Consider the following 14,974-nt stretch of genomic DNA (forward strand, 5'->3'; position numbering starts at 1 on the left):
TAGTGGGACTTGAGTGGTGGCGCAGTTTCCGAGTTTGAGAAGGATCGGACGATGATCAGAGTCTAGTTCGTCAAGGACTCGAACTTCGGAATCGCGATTTACGTCTTGAAGAATAAAGAAATCAAGGATTCTTGCTGCGCCTTGAGAGACTGTACTAGGGTGATGGGTGGGTTCATCTGGCAAGGCAAGACCGTAGCCCAGATCTGCACTTAGAGCTACGATGGCGTTACCTGCGGGATTCGCTCTGGAACACCCCCAGGTGGGGTGGTGGGCGTTGAAGTCGCCACCTATTATTTTCGGAAATTTTCCTTCGACGAGTGATCGGTATTCGGCATAGTTGAATGCAGAAGATTTCCTGTACAGGGATGTAATCACGAAGGGACGTTCTTGGATATCGATTTTAATGGAGGTTGTTTCGAAGTTGTTTACTGATAACGATGGAAGGAGCTCGTGTTTGACTCCTTTTCTGACGAGAATGGCGGTTCCACCGCCTCGACCCGGAGTTCTATCGTTTCTGTAGACAAAAAAGTGTTCGAAAGAGAGACGATGCGAAGGTTTCAGGAAAGTTTCCTGGATGAGCACGATGTCGACGTCATAGAATGTTATGACGTCCTCCAATTCCGCTTGCTTTCCGCGTAAGCTATTTGCATTCCATGTCATCAGTATAAGAGATTTCGGAACAGCCATTTCGAAGAGTTAAAGGCTGCTGAAAGTTATAGAGACAGGTAAGTGTTGCCGCTTAGGCGGCGACATTTGGAAAAAGACGAGCAAGTTGGTGAGCCAGGGCGATCACTTGTAGGAAAGCCTGCGGGTCAGTAAACGCCTGCATTGTGGAGTTAAGGTCCGGTGTATTGGTTGGAGCAGGAGTTTGAGTTGGAGCAGGCTGGGTAGCGCTGGCTAATTTTTGGGCTAGCTTTCTGCCACCTTGGTTACTCCATGCAGAACCTTGTGGAGGTCTGGTTTCGGTCGGAATTTTTGGTTTTCTTGGAGCAGGACGGCAGGTGCAACCGCTGAAGTTTGCGGTATGAGTTTCACCGCAGTTGCTGCACTTTGGAGGTGCTTCTGGGATTTTGGTACAGGATCTAGTGTCGTGATGCCCGGCACATTTGACGCACCGTGGGGGGGCTCGGCAATATGAGCTGGAGTGCCCGAAAAGCTGGCAGTTGAAGCACTGCACTGGCTGGCCGTTTCCTCTCTGGACCTCGACCTTCACTGTGATGACGCCGAGTTTGGTCATATATATGATCTGTCGCTCTTCGCGAGGGACAACTACCTGAACAATTGGTAGTTCTGTCCCGGATTTTAATTTCCATCTTTGCACAAATTTGGGATGGAAGCCTTGATCAAAGAGAAGTTCACGTACTTCGTCAATGCAGAGTGATTCTGGGATGTTTTTTATTATTACCCGGAATGCTCTCTCCTCCGGATGACAGAAGGAATGGTAAGGGTAATTCCTTTCCTCGAGCAGGGTAGTAAGTTTACGGTAATTGTCGCTTGTGGCGACGAATAAGAAAATGCCGTCCTTTTTATTTCGGGTTATAATGTCTATTGATTGTGCCTTAGTAATTCTAATAAGCTCCATGAACCTCTTCTTATCACGGAGCACTATAGGCGGAATTTTTTCCTTTGGGGGACTTTGAGAAACAGTCGCCGAAACGGTTGGCACTGTTTTTGCTGTGGAGGTTAAGACTTGTTTAGTGACCTGGCTACTTACCTGCGCAGGCTGGTCTTGGGTTGGTCTTGTGGTAACTTGTTTCGGTACTGGCTGTGGGGCCGTCTTGGTGGTCGGCTTGTTTTGCACTGGTCTGGTGGCAAATTTTGTAATCGAAGGCTGTACGTTAGCCTTGGCTTTCGATTGGGTAGATTTAGTGGCTGGCTTGGCTACCGGATTGGGTTGTGATTTGGGAGCCTGTTTTCCCTTGTTGCCGGCCTTCGGCAGCTGGCTTTCCTGAGGTGGAGTGACGGGCCCTCTTTTCCTTTTTCCCACCAAGGTGAAACCGTCTTCTGAGTCTTCAGTTTGGTCTAAGTGTTGTGTCGGTTTAGCTGGTGTCTGGGACTGAATTTCTATGGCAGCGGGAATCTTTACTTCCATGGCATCTCTTTGATGCTTCATGAATTGTGTTATCGTAGCTGTGAGAGTTTTTATTTCTTCCTTGAGCTCTTCGGAAGCCTTTTCGCTCTTTTCCAGCTTTTCCGTCTGTTTGTTCAGGGCGTCTGTTTGGGCTTTTGCGAACGTTTTAAGGTCAGCTATCTGCTTTCGCAGGTCTTCGTTCTGTTTTCTCAATTCCGTTATAAGCACTTCTCGGCTGTCTTCTGAAGATGGTCCATTTGAATTTGAAACATTGGGATTATGTTCAGGAGGCGACGTCGGCTCTGACGTACATGACGCCATTGCCTTGTCTGTAAAAACGCCTTTTCGGCGCTTACAGACGCTTTTTTTTTACGTAGGCACTGGTGAAACGTGATAACGGGTCGACCGTCTTAGGGAAAGTTTCGGGTAATTCTCGGAAGCGCAGGTAGGTTCGGCGGACCGGACACGACCGTTCTCTTCGAGAGCTAGCACGGAACTTTGTGTGTTGCTATCTTCTGCTTTGTTTTCGGTTTCCAAATTGGATTTCGGTTCTGCCTTTTTGGTTTCTACTCTTCCAAAAAAGCTCTTGAAGGAGCTTCTAATCTTCGGTGACTGTTTACTAGAACAATCATTAACAGGTAGTCAGGCACCTTGGGGTACGACACTTTGTTGGGATGACGATCGGAACTCCCAACACATCCGGTCACTTCGAGCACTTGACCTCCCTTGATCGAAAAGGGAAACTAAAGAAAAATAAATGAATGGAAATATTCAGATGTTTATGGTGTAAAAATATCTGATAAGAGCTAAAGAGAAAACCAATGTTGAAATTGGTTTATTCGTTTTCGTTTCGAAAATTTCGATGTTACTGAAGAACCTCTCCCTGGCAAACCAATCGTCCAAAAAGTCAATGAAATTCTTAAACATGTGTTGGTCACATTTTATCTCCTAATATCACTCCGCACTAATAATTGATCATAAAATAGTTTTAACCATTTATAAAAAGCTGGGAAACTGAAAAGGCCCACCATTTATCTGAGTATCCATTAATGGATCAGTGTCGAAACAAATCTAAGTTATAATCTAAACAAATAACTACGTTTAATAAAAAAACGGATCATGTAAGACAATAATGTCAGAAAGATATAGTGGTTGAAGTCGGAAGAGGCTTTACAAATGGTTACAAAAGCCGTACTGACGCAAAGAAAGCTTCATTCATTCACTAGTATCAACAAATGATGCGATTAAGACAAGCATTGAACCATAATTTATCAGTAAGAAAGATTATATCTTCCATCACAGATATTAACTCAGTTTTAATGTATCCAACATATAGCACGAATCTTGAACCGTTTGATTGGCATGCAATCCAGTTACTACAAAACTCGTTGTGTTTGAATCTAGTAACTTTCTATAATGAATTTGTTTTGGAAAAATGAAAAGGTAAAAGAAATCGAAAGCACTTTGTAATGAACTCGTGTAAAAGTGACTTTTATTTTTTATTTAAACACAGTTTTCTCTTATTAATTATCATTTATTATTTACTAAAATTCATTTATTATGTTCTAATTTTTATTGTATATTTACTACCATTCATTTCTCATATTCTATTTATTATTTTCCAATTGTTATTATTCATTTATAATCCTGTATCTATCATTTTATACTTATAATTGTCTATTAATTATGTTCTACATATTTATGTATTTATCCACCAATCGGTATATGTTTTATTTTATTATATTTCTCTCTATTCTATTATTTCTTCGAATCCTCGTATATTCTCCATAATTCTTAGATTATGGCAAATCAAAGATAATAATTTAATGGTTGCAACTGTAGATATAAATTATAACTATTATATAATCCAGAAACTAACGCCAAAGTGGCTAAAGTTACTGATGCGTAGTAATGATCTATGGATAGTTTGAAGCATACATAACGCCGCAGAAAGTGGTTTCTGGTGGCTCTTGGTGAGACCGTATCTATCCTGTGGCTTTTAGCTTTCTCCCTTGTATGTATGGCACGTCCATCATAGCTGGAGCTGGAGAAGTAAGTGCACTAGTAACAGTACATTTCATTTATTTATTTATATTAAGAGTTTAGCTTTAACCCTAGCGAGGTCTACTAACCTTAGTGGCAGCAGATCGCGCGCGTTACTTGCCTTGATCTCTTGCACGTCATTATTGTTAGTGTTCGGGCATAAGCTGGTACGTCGTGCAACAAGCACAGTTATTTACTAGCACAGCTATCAACTATCGTTATTATCGATATTATCTATTATATGTTGTTTATTGGCATATACAACCATTATATTTATTGTAACTATCAGTTACCGTTATGAACGGTTTTATAATGATTATCAATTATTGCTAACCATCCTGGTTAATCTAACATTATATTGCCTACCATTGTTATCTCCTTTTATTGAGATTATCAATACCATCCATTACCAGTATGTCGATATATTCATTTATCAATATTACTCTAGCTGCCAGTATTTTGACTGCCACTATCGTTATATTCAGATTACCTAACAATAGAAGTATCTATCTACGTAATATTTCAATTACATTTTAATTTCACCCTTGTCATTGGAAATTGGTTGCTCAGTTAAGATTTTTATTATATTTGCAGAACTGTCACCCGACCACCTCGAACATCAAGATCTCGCACCCTTATTTACATTATATATTTTGCAATTTATTGAGTAAGTAGTTGCTATATCATTTATTTTGATCTGTAATTTTATTTATTTTAGACCATAAACTATTTAATTATTTTTTAATTAAATTTAATCTTTATTTTACGCCCTAGGTACAGAAACAACCCTACAATCGTTATTTACAAAGCTTAATACCAAAGGAGATGAAGGCTGAGTTAGATGAAGTTCTCGATACACATCCTCAATATGGTCGTATAACCACAACAAAAGAACAATGCCCTAGACTTTCAGTGGAAGTCGTGAAGTCTTTGATGATATCTACGGTATGATTCCGAATGATCCATATATATGTACGCGAAATAGATACGATTGCAGGAAATTTACAACGTATAGCACATTTTGCCTGTAAATCCCATATTTATAATTAAAAACTATATGTGCTAGGAATTCTTTTTGATATGGTTTCTGATGCCCACCAAAACTTTATGTCCTAAGCAATTGCTTCGTTTACTTATGGGTTTATCCGGAACTGCTTCTACACAAATTTTGGTAGTTAAAAAAGTAAATATAGGTATTGGGTTTTTTAATAATAGCAATTGCAAAATCATTGACTCTGATGCCCCTTTCGTACTTTTTTGTCGCAAATAATTGTCATTCGTTACATCAACGAGCTTTCAAAATCTTACTGTTTTCATGGTTGCACATTTTATAATAGATTTCATTGAAACTTTATTAATTTACAGTAATTTTTTTTAATAACCTATTTAATTTACAGGATTTAACCCATACAGGAATTTCTTTATTCAAGCAATGCAACTGTTGCCTGAAGCACTATTATAATAATCGAAACGTAACAATAACTTATTTAATAACATTTAGTGATATGAATTTTTTTACAATTCCTTGATTCTATTTGATATATATCTGCTCATCTACATATAAAATATATTATTGTTAAAAAATAGTAGACCCGTGTTTTCTCATTACCAGATTATTTGCCTTTACTAAATATTTACCTATATTTCTTAATAGTAGACCTAAAAATTAATATTTCCACTTTAATAAAAATATGTTCAGCACTATGTGCAGCACTATAATAAACAAAAGCATATTCAGGTGCGATTTTAAAAACCATTACTATAAGAAAAGGTATTGTGAGTATATTGCGAATGAGGTGTTGGGATGAGTTCGGTTCTTCGATTTCGTAGGAATGTAAAATTTTGTTCTTGGAATACTTCCAAACTGGTAAAAGCATTAACAATTGCTATTATTGTAAGCACATTATTGAAGCTTACGAGCCTAAAGTTTACTAAACTGTATTCTTGGGCGTAGCGCAAGTATTCGATAAAATCAAAAGCAATTGTAGGGCAAGACAGTGTTTCGAGTCCTGTTCTTTACCTACTTTATACATGTGATATACCACAAATAGAAAATGGTGCTATAGCTGAATTTACTGATGATATTACGATACTTGTTATTGCTGGAAATAATGAAGAAATACCCAGAAAACTGCAACACGGAAGTAATAACATAAAAAAGTGGACCTAAACATGGAGAAACGAGTCAACGAGAGTAAATAAGTGAATATTGAATTAGCCCACAATAAAATAAAACTATTACAACATAATAAGTAACATAGAGTAACAACGTTAACACTACGCTGGGGTGATCTTGAACTTCACAGGAAGAAGTATATCATAAAAAAAAATAAACTCGAATTAAGATACCAAAGAGTATTAATATTTGGAAGAAAATCCAATTTATCCGTACATAATAAGTTGCTTCTTGTACAATCAAGTTCTAAAACCTATATGGACCTATTCAAATTAGTTAGGGGATATTTTGAGGGAAGTAATATCAACATAACAAAAGTATTTCAGAATAAAGTCGTGAAAAGAGTTATTGACGCTATATGGACAATTACTTACTTAATCTTCATGGAGGAAATCAAGATATTGGCAATAAAATATGAAGAAAGGCTATTAAATATATTCTATCGGAATATTTTATACAACCCCTAAAAGCCAGTACTCACCAGGTTTAACTTTTTCTGGTCATTGTCACATATCAAAAATCCTTTCGTGGATGTAATACACTGCACTGAAGGAAGTTTGAAATATGAATAATCATTTAAAAAATCTTAATCAAAAATAACATAATTCTTAAAATTATAGATCCATTTTTAAATTCCATTCTACGGATTATGGCAAGTCAAAGATAATAATTTGATGGTTGCAACTGTAGATATAAATTATAACTATTTTATAATCCAGAAACTAACGCCAAAGTGGCTAAAGTTACTGATGCATAGTAATGATCTATGGATAATTTGAAGCATACATAATGCCACAGAAAGTGGTTTCTGGTGGCTCTTGGTGAGAGCGTATCTATCGTGTGGCTTTTAGCTTTCTCCCTTGTATGTATGGCACGTCCATCGAATTATTAATTTACCCTGGTATATATGAAATAATATCTACTTACAAACGTTAATTTCTTATGTAGACATATTGAATTATTAATAAATACAATAGAAAGCTTGTTCTTGTTAATATTGAATCAAATTAATTCGCTAAAGCTATACACTTCGCGTATCCATCTTAGCGGAACGTAGAAGTAATATTGCATATTCATTGAGCCCTAATTATACCGTATCTAACGATATTGAAATATCGTAATATAGCGTATAATCGTAAGGCACTATCCAAACATGCTACGATGTTATTAAAATTTATTAACCCCGTAGGGTTGAATTTCTACGGGATTACAGTAGATTCGAATTAATTAAAACAGGTATAAAAGTGTAGAGACTTAGACGGCTTTCGCTGGCGGAATACGAAATAATTTCGATGCTTTAAGGGATTTATAGCGCCTTTATTATTTCTCTATATATTTTAACTCTCTTGATAGTAACTCAGTTATTAAATCATTTGAATTATCATAAAATTGTGTCCTAGTTGAAAATAGAAAATTATCGTAAGCATATTTATGATGAAGTTTGTTCAGTAAATATTAATTATCCATTAATACTCCTTGTTTTCTATATTTTCTCTCAAGGTTAATATTTCCTTTAATTTTTTTCATTAATAAACCATCTTCGGATTTATGTTATTGCTTATGTTCTAAACCAATTCTTTCTTGTTGCCAGTCGTTGAGCTTTTCGTTAAAGCTGTCGACCGCGGTAACTCGGAGTAATGGTAATCACATGTTAACTGAAGGTCAATAAGAAGAAGACTCAATAACTTTTCGATAAATATATCTATTGTTCTTCATGAAGTTTTATTTACTAGTTTTTATATATACTGTAGTTAATATATTTTCTCCTAACTGAATAAATTTTTTTCCAGATATTTAATTGGTTGTCGCCCTTCATATAAAAATTTTCTAGTACAAATTATACATATATACAATATGAACACCTAAACCCTTTTTTTCTGACATTTATATAAGCCAATAAAATCTATGTCTTTTTACTATCTTTGTTTTTGTAATGGTTACAACAGGAATATTAGTACATACCTGAATTTAAAGTATCGAGATCATAATGGATAGCAGATAGTTTAAATGGTCAGAAGTGAACGAAAACATTATATCACCACCAATCAATGGCCGGCATTTGAGGAGACTCTCTACTTCACAATTACCGCTGTAGTTCATGTTGAAATGTTGGACAACTTCGAATATTCTTCATTAAATCTCGCCGCAGTTTTCTATTAAGAAGCTATTTTGGCTTCAGGCAACATTAGTTATCTATTTTTCAGATCGTTATGTTCATTTGTTCATTTTGTTCCATGTAATATTTTTCGGAGATGTTCGCTGAATCTTACACTCAAAACATTGATTTCGCCATTATGAACAATTCGTTTACCATTTCCAATACCATGCCTTAAGCATTGCATATGAAACATCTCAAGCTCACTTAATCACTTAATTTTGTATTGTAATTATGTTATTTATTATTCCTCTTATATTATGTTAAAGCTATAGTAGGTTTTGGTATTATTAAGACATCACAATTTTCTTCCAATATCAATTTGAAGTAGTTTGAAGTTTCATAACTCATAACAGTACTCATACAACAATTTTTACTGTAGTAATTGTAATTTGAAAACAAAAAGAGCAATTTGCTGGCTCACGATACTTTTTCTTGACGCTTACTGTTGGTAAACAACAATTTCTCATTATAATCTGTTGATAATCTACACAGAAGCTTTATGAAATAGTATATATTTATATTTTTACCTTAAACATAGTTCTAGTAGGATTGGTTGATGTCGATATTGAGTTCATACTTTGAATAATTTGAGAAAGTAAAAAAGAAGTTCCAGAAATAAAATTTAGAAACGAAGAGAAAATATTTCTTCTGTTCGTACGTATGTAATTGACCTCCCTTTAAAAGTTTTTTTATGTCCGGCTGTATATATATATATATATATATATATATATATATATATATATATATATATATATATATCCATCTATAATGGGCCGATTTTCAAATTAATTTTTTTTCGAAAGAGTACTGAGGTGGTCCCATTGAAACCAATCAGGATATCAAAGGCTCGTATAAAGTTTTCACATATTTTTTTTCTAAAATAATCAGATATTTGTGTATAATGTTATTTCTGAACTGATAAGACCGAAAATCGGAAGTAATTCAGTCTAAAAGCCATTTAGTTTGCTTTTTAAACATTAACAATATCATATGAGAATTTGTAGAAACGTTGTAGGCAATAGAATTTAATGGTTAGAACGTTAAGTTCACACGCGGAGATTGCGAGTTTGATTCCCAACAAAACATCAACTTTTTGTTCTAGTTTGATTGAAATATCTGTCAAATTACCTATACTGGGTAGAGGATCCCAGGGCATCAAACGTTCATTATTTTCAATCATTGTTTCTTTATTCCTATTTTACCTCATACGGGCTGTACTTTTACTTGGGCTGTCCATTGTAATACTTAATAATATAACTGCGTAATTTATTGACTAAATATCTAACACCTAATAGAGAAAAATAAAATATTTTTAAGAAAAAAATTGAACCGACTTCGAAAAATTTAAATAAAATATCTACATAATAATCGTTGTAATAACTAAATAAAAATAAACAAAAACATTATTTAAACTCTTTATACTACTACACGTATTTTATATTCTACTCTATGTACACAATTTAGCTTAATACCTACATAAAACTATTTATCTATTTACAATATTATTTTAACTACCACCAACTGACCAGTTTGAAGCCCGTGCCGAGCACAAACAATGCAAAGAGAATAATATAATTTTGTGACATATACACAAAATTAAATTACCAACAAAACAAATCTAAATTGTTGCTCGGTACTGATTTCAAACTGATTAGTAGTGATATATAAATAGTGATAGCATCTTATTTCAATATTTGTTTTAGGACTGTATTACAATGTTAGAAAGGATAAGATGGTTTACATGATTTGGGCAATAGAAAAAGGAAATAGGAGAATTTTTTGTCTGAAATCGGGAAGGGGAATCCCGTTACGAATACCGGGTCGCGGAGACCAACGGGAATAAGACCGGTTTTGTGATGACTGTCTCTGGGCTACCCACTAAATCCTACCCCATCAGCTGATCTTATGACCGTAATTAATACTTCTTACTGTTAGTAAGGAGTGTGCCGGTAACATCGTGCCTCTTGCACGAGGGCCAGGTGAGGGCATAGCGTCGTTATCACACCATGCAGCCCGCGGTACCTTAAGTTAAGTTATTCGTTCAGTGGAAAAGATTCAGACAATTGGGAGATATAGCACAACGACACCACGTCGGCTGCGATGGAATAAGGCGGCGAAGAGTTAACAATATGAGTTAACTTCTATATCGGCTAGCTTGGTAATACATTTATTAACTGAGAGACAACGAGTGGATGAATATCTTGAGTAGAGCTCGTATTTAAAGTAAATTTGGAGGACATCTGTTTATCTGTGAGTCTAATTATTCCTGACGAACCAAGAGGAGTTAAGTATTCTCCTGAGAATCTTGTTCTGAAAGACTTAAGTCGTTCCACCTGATGGGGTGTAACGTAAGCAGTTCCGTGTCGGCTCTCGAAGAGAAGGGTATGCGCTTCCGAGAATTACCCGAAATTTTCTATGAGGCGGTAGATCAGTTGGAAAATCTGAGATGTTGGAAAAGAGCGGAAGACCTGAAAGCCGACATCAAAACCCTCACCGCCACCATAACAGAATTCATGAAATTTCAAAAAGAACCCATCGAAAGGAAGACTGCAGCTGCCACAGAAACCCAGATCACCCTGGTGGGAAAAAGGAAGAGAGGGCTCATAACTCCACCACAGCAAAGTCAGCTACGGAAAGCCAACAAGGCAAAATAGGCAACTGCTTCCAAATCAGAACCCAAGTCAGTAATCAAATACATCCAATCTTGAGCCAAGGCTAACGTACAGCCTTCTATAACTAAATTCGCCACAAGATGTAATGCAAACTAAGCCAATTACCGGAAGGTCTCACAGTCACCACCGAAACAAATCACCACCAGACCTACCCAGCCTGCGCAGATAACTAACCAAACTATAACCTGCACAGTAAAAACAGTGCCAATTATTTCAGCCATGGTTTTTCAAACTCCCTCAAAAGAGAAAATCCCACCTATAGTGCTCCATGACAAGAAGTAGTTCATGAGTGTTATTAGAATCTCCAAGGTACAGTCCATCGAAATTAGCACCCGAAATAAAAAGGGGGACATTCGCTTATTCGTCCCCACAAGTGACGATTACGAAAACTAACTACCCTATTCGAGGAAAGGAATTATCCTTACCATTCCGTCGGACGTCGGGAGGAGAGAGCATTCCGCTTGATATCCCGGTTTCGACGGAATATCGATTACCCAATTAAAATATGAGCCGAATCATTTCTATCTGACTACAGGCCCATCAGCCTTCTCAGTATCATTGTGAAGCTTGCCGAATGGATAGTACTCTACGCTCTCAACTTTTTCAAGAAGGGAAACAACGTCATTCCTGACGAACAATTCGGTTTACGCCGTCACTATTCATCCATCCATCAGGCCACCCATCAATCCGTACACATCCATCACGCTCTTGACTAACGTAAAAAGCGTTGATGTGCTGGAAGCTTAACTCCACGACGCCGCTAACCTCCCCTTTTCCAGGCTGGAACTATCTCATTGGTCGCTGCAGTCATAACAGTGTATTGGTAAGCCCAGTAAGCAGCAAGCCTCTGTGATCAGGTATGCGTCATACATTCTAGCGCCTAGTTTTTGCCAGAACAAAAAAAAATAAATGAGACGTAATTAAGACACTGAAGCCGCATAGAACGACTGATTGAACCAGCATATTGTTCAGGAGAGACTTATTGAAAGAGGAAGTCTGCTGTGCCGATTGATGAAAGGGCATTGACAATAACTTAACCTTTCTGGTGGGTCGTTCGAATCTGAGAATTCCACCTAAACTTCCGATTGAACAGAAGACTGAGATCGATGGCTTCTTCTGTCCATGGAATTTGGGCTTTCTCGATTTTAAGATGCAATATGTTAGGTATAAGATGCTTATTGTGGAAGAAAATGGACTGACAATAGACTTGTTTCTGAAGTCTGCCCTAGCTACGCGGCGTTACTCGTTAAGAGCTAAAATAAGCAGTGTCGTCCGCGTAAAGACCTGCCTCAAATTGTGGTGTCCTAGGAATATCTGAACGGAAAAGTTAAATAGAGCAGATGCCAGGGGGAACCTTGTGGAACTACTTCGTCGATGGTTTTCCGGCTGGAGGAAGTATCTTTGATATTCACCTGGAACGATTGATATGAAAGAAATTATTTCATTCAAGAGAGGTTAGGTCATCGGGTAGACCTAACCGAGTGGATTGGCCACTAAGCCTTAAATGGCTTCGGTTATGTCCAAGAGGGCCGCTCCAAGTCTTTTATGTCAGTTAAAAACACGATTCATTTTTGCGGCTTGCCGAAGGGCCCGATGTACGGCTTAGTGTTCATAAAATCCTACCTCTGCGATTATATAAATATATTTATGTTAAAGGGAATGTACAAGCCGTGACAACAACCACTATACTATACATTCATCACTGGTCCAACAGAAACTATATCAAGAAGACACCAAACAATATTTTATTAAAATAATAGATTAAAATAGGCATTTTCACTTATTAAAAGACGACATCTGAAATATGTAATCGAAAGATCTGCATTACACTAGGTAGTATAACCAGAGTAGCAAAATTAAAATATATTGAACACTTCTATGTAATAGATAAAACGGGGCCATTTCACAAGTTTATGGGTAGTCATGTGATCAGAGGAAGAATACATAAAATGAAAGTAAAATGCTGCACGCAAGTATTTAGCAAGACTAATTTTACCTGTCTGGACAGATCTTACATGGAGTAAGTGTTTTAATTTATTTTTTACACCATCATAGTGTTAAATAAATTATATGATTAATTTGTACTATTTCAGAATATTCAGACATCCCGCTACAAGCTGATAGCGATGATACTGCAATACTTGCAATCCTTTTGGATATTTTATTTGACAGCATTAATTCAACAAAATGATTCTCAATACGATTAAAGGCGTTAAAATGAGCTGTTTGGTCAACCTCTGAGAATATCACTTTTTGAAAAAGGAGCTGTTAATACAGGGTATACCGTGAAGTTTATTTTTATTAATATTTGTACCTTCCCTTGCGAACACAGCGATTACACTGAAGGGGTTCATACATTTACTGTACAAAATTGGTACAGCATAATGAATATGTTAAATATGAATATGAATTTGTCTTGATCCTTCCAAAGGACGTGTTAGACAATATTTCTGCCAGTGTTAGGAGTATGTTAGGAGAAAATTGTCCAGTGGCAGACCACGATATCTACTCACTTTCACACAATATCGGTTTTATTCGAGTAAAAATGTTTTAAAGATGGTTAAATGTGAATGTTGAGTATTTTGCATGAGAACAATCACATACGGGATTAACATTAATCAGGAATTTATATCAATCTATTAGTAAATATTATTTTGTTAAGCCTGTTTTATTTAACACCTAAATTATACGCAAGAACTAACTATCTGCAGCTAAGAAACTAATCTACCTCAGTATGATTTTGATGGACTTCTGAACTGCAAGTTTCTGTCCAAATTCCAGTACACTCTGTTAATTCACAGCAACATCAGTCCACCTTTGGTGGCCTTATGCCTTGAACTGTGAGCCGGTAATCCAAGGACTAATTCTGTTTTTCAAAACTTGAAAGTTTCCTACTTGGAATAGCTTATGGCTAGGAGTCATTATGCATCTCCAATCCACCTTTTGTGATCTTATAGCTTCAGCTGCGATACTTTTGCACGAACACCAAGAAACACTTTGAGTAACTGCGGAACGATTTCATATCCATTGTCAGCCTGTCTTCTTTTATTGATAATTAATTCGATTCCAGTTAATTGAATAAATTCAAAAGTTAACAAAAAAACTTATGATATCTCTAGAATCTTATCGACTGCGCCATCGAACATGCAATGCTGCGCCAAATTCGAAAAGGTTTTGAAAAAAAATATTGTAGCGACTTTGAGGCATGTCGAATTTTACAACGTAGAATAACGGTCTACAAAATACCCAGAAATATAATCCCAGATGTTGAACACGGGCGGGGTGCCAGCAGCGCCAACTAGAACCCGATAACAAATAGCTGGCGGCAACCCCGAGACGTTTTTCTGGGATGTTATTGAAGGGTATTTCGATTCATTCAGAGCTCAACCATCGTTTGGTTTAGACGTGCCACCATCGACTGCCCAAGCCTCGTCTCCGGGTAACACCGCAGCCATCCGTTTTATCTAATTGTATTTTTCACTCAACACCACTGTTTCATTTCGTTTTACCTCCATTCACCGAGCCACATCATTTACCCTAAACTATTTTACTTAAAAACCTGTTTATTTTTCGGAAAGAAGAGGCGACTTGAACAGTGATGGAGAATGACACTGAGGATCTATTAGAAAACAGACCAACCCGTCTCACGGTCGGATAGTCACAGACCTATTACATAATGAATATGTTGAATATGAATATGAATTTGTCTTGATCCTTCCAACAGGACGGGTTAGAAAATATTTCTGGCAGTGTTAGGAGTATGAGAGAAAATTGTCCAGTGGCAGACCACGTTATCTACTCACTTTCAGTCAATATCGGAATTTATATCAATCTATTAGTGAATAAAACCATGT

General features: G+C 36.6%; 1 protein-coding gene across 4 annotated transcripts in view; it reads left to right on the forward strand.

Annotated features, from left to right (window-relative positions):
- The window catches only part of LOC143191292 (uncharacterized), a 149,143-nt gene that overhangs the window by 111,532 nt on the left and 22,637 nt on the right, over positions 1-14,974 (forward strand). For 2 of the 4 annotated variants that reach the window (XM_076396213.1, XM_076396214.1), the window contains 2 exons: positions 4,709-4,781; positions 4,889-5,059. In XM_076396213.1, the coding sequence (XP_076252328.1) occupies positions 4,940-5,059 (120 nt within the window). In that variant the 5' untranslated portion in view covers positions 4,709-4,781; positions 4,889-4,939. Of the gene's footprint in view, positions 1-4,708; positions 4,782-4,888; positions 5,060-10,151; positions 14,276-14,974 lie in introns of those variants that run through there. The other 2 variants (XR_013004460.1, XM_076396212.1) reach the window with 2 other exon arrangements.

This window comes from Rhynchophorus ferrugineus, unplaced genomic scaffold, assembly GCF_030347505.1.
Source record: "Rhynchophorus ferrugineus isolate W39M unplaced genomic scaffold, kcgeb_rfMv2 rfM2, whole genome shotgun sequence".
In the NCBI taxonomy this organism is placed as follows: Eukaryota; Metazoa; Arthropoda; class Insecta; order Coleoptera; family Curculionidae; genus Rhynchophorus; species Rhynchophorus ferrugineus.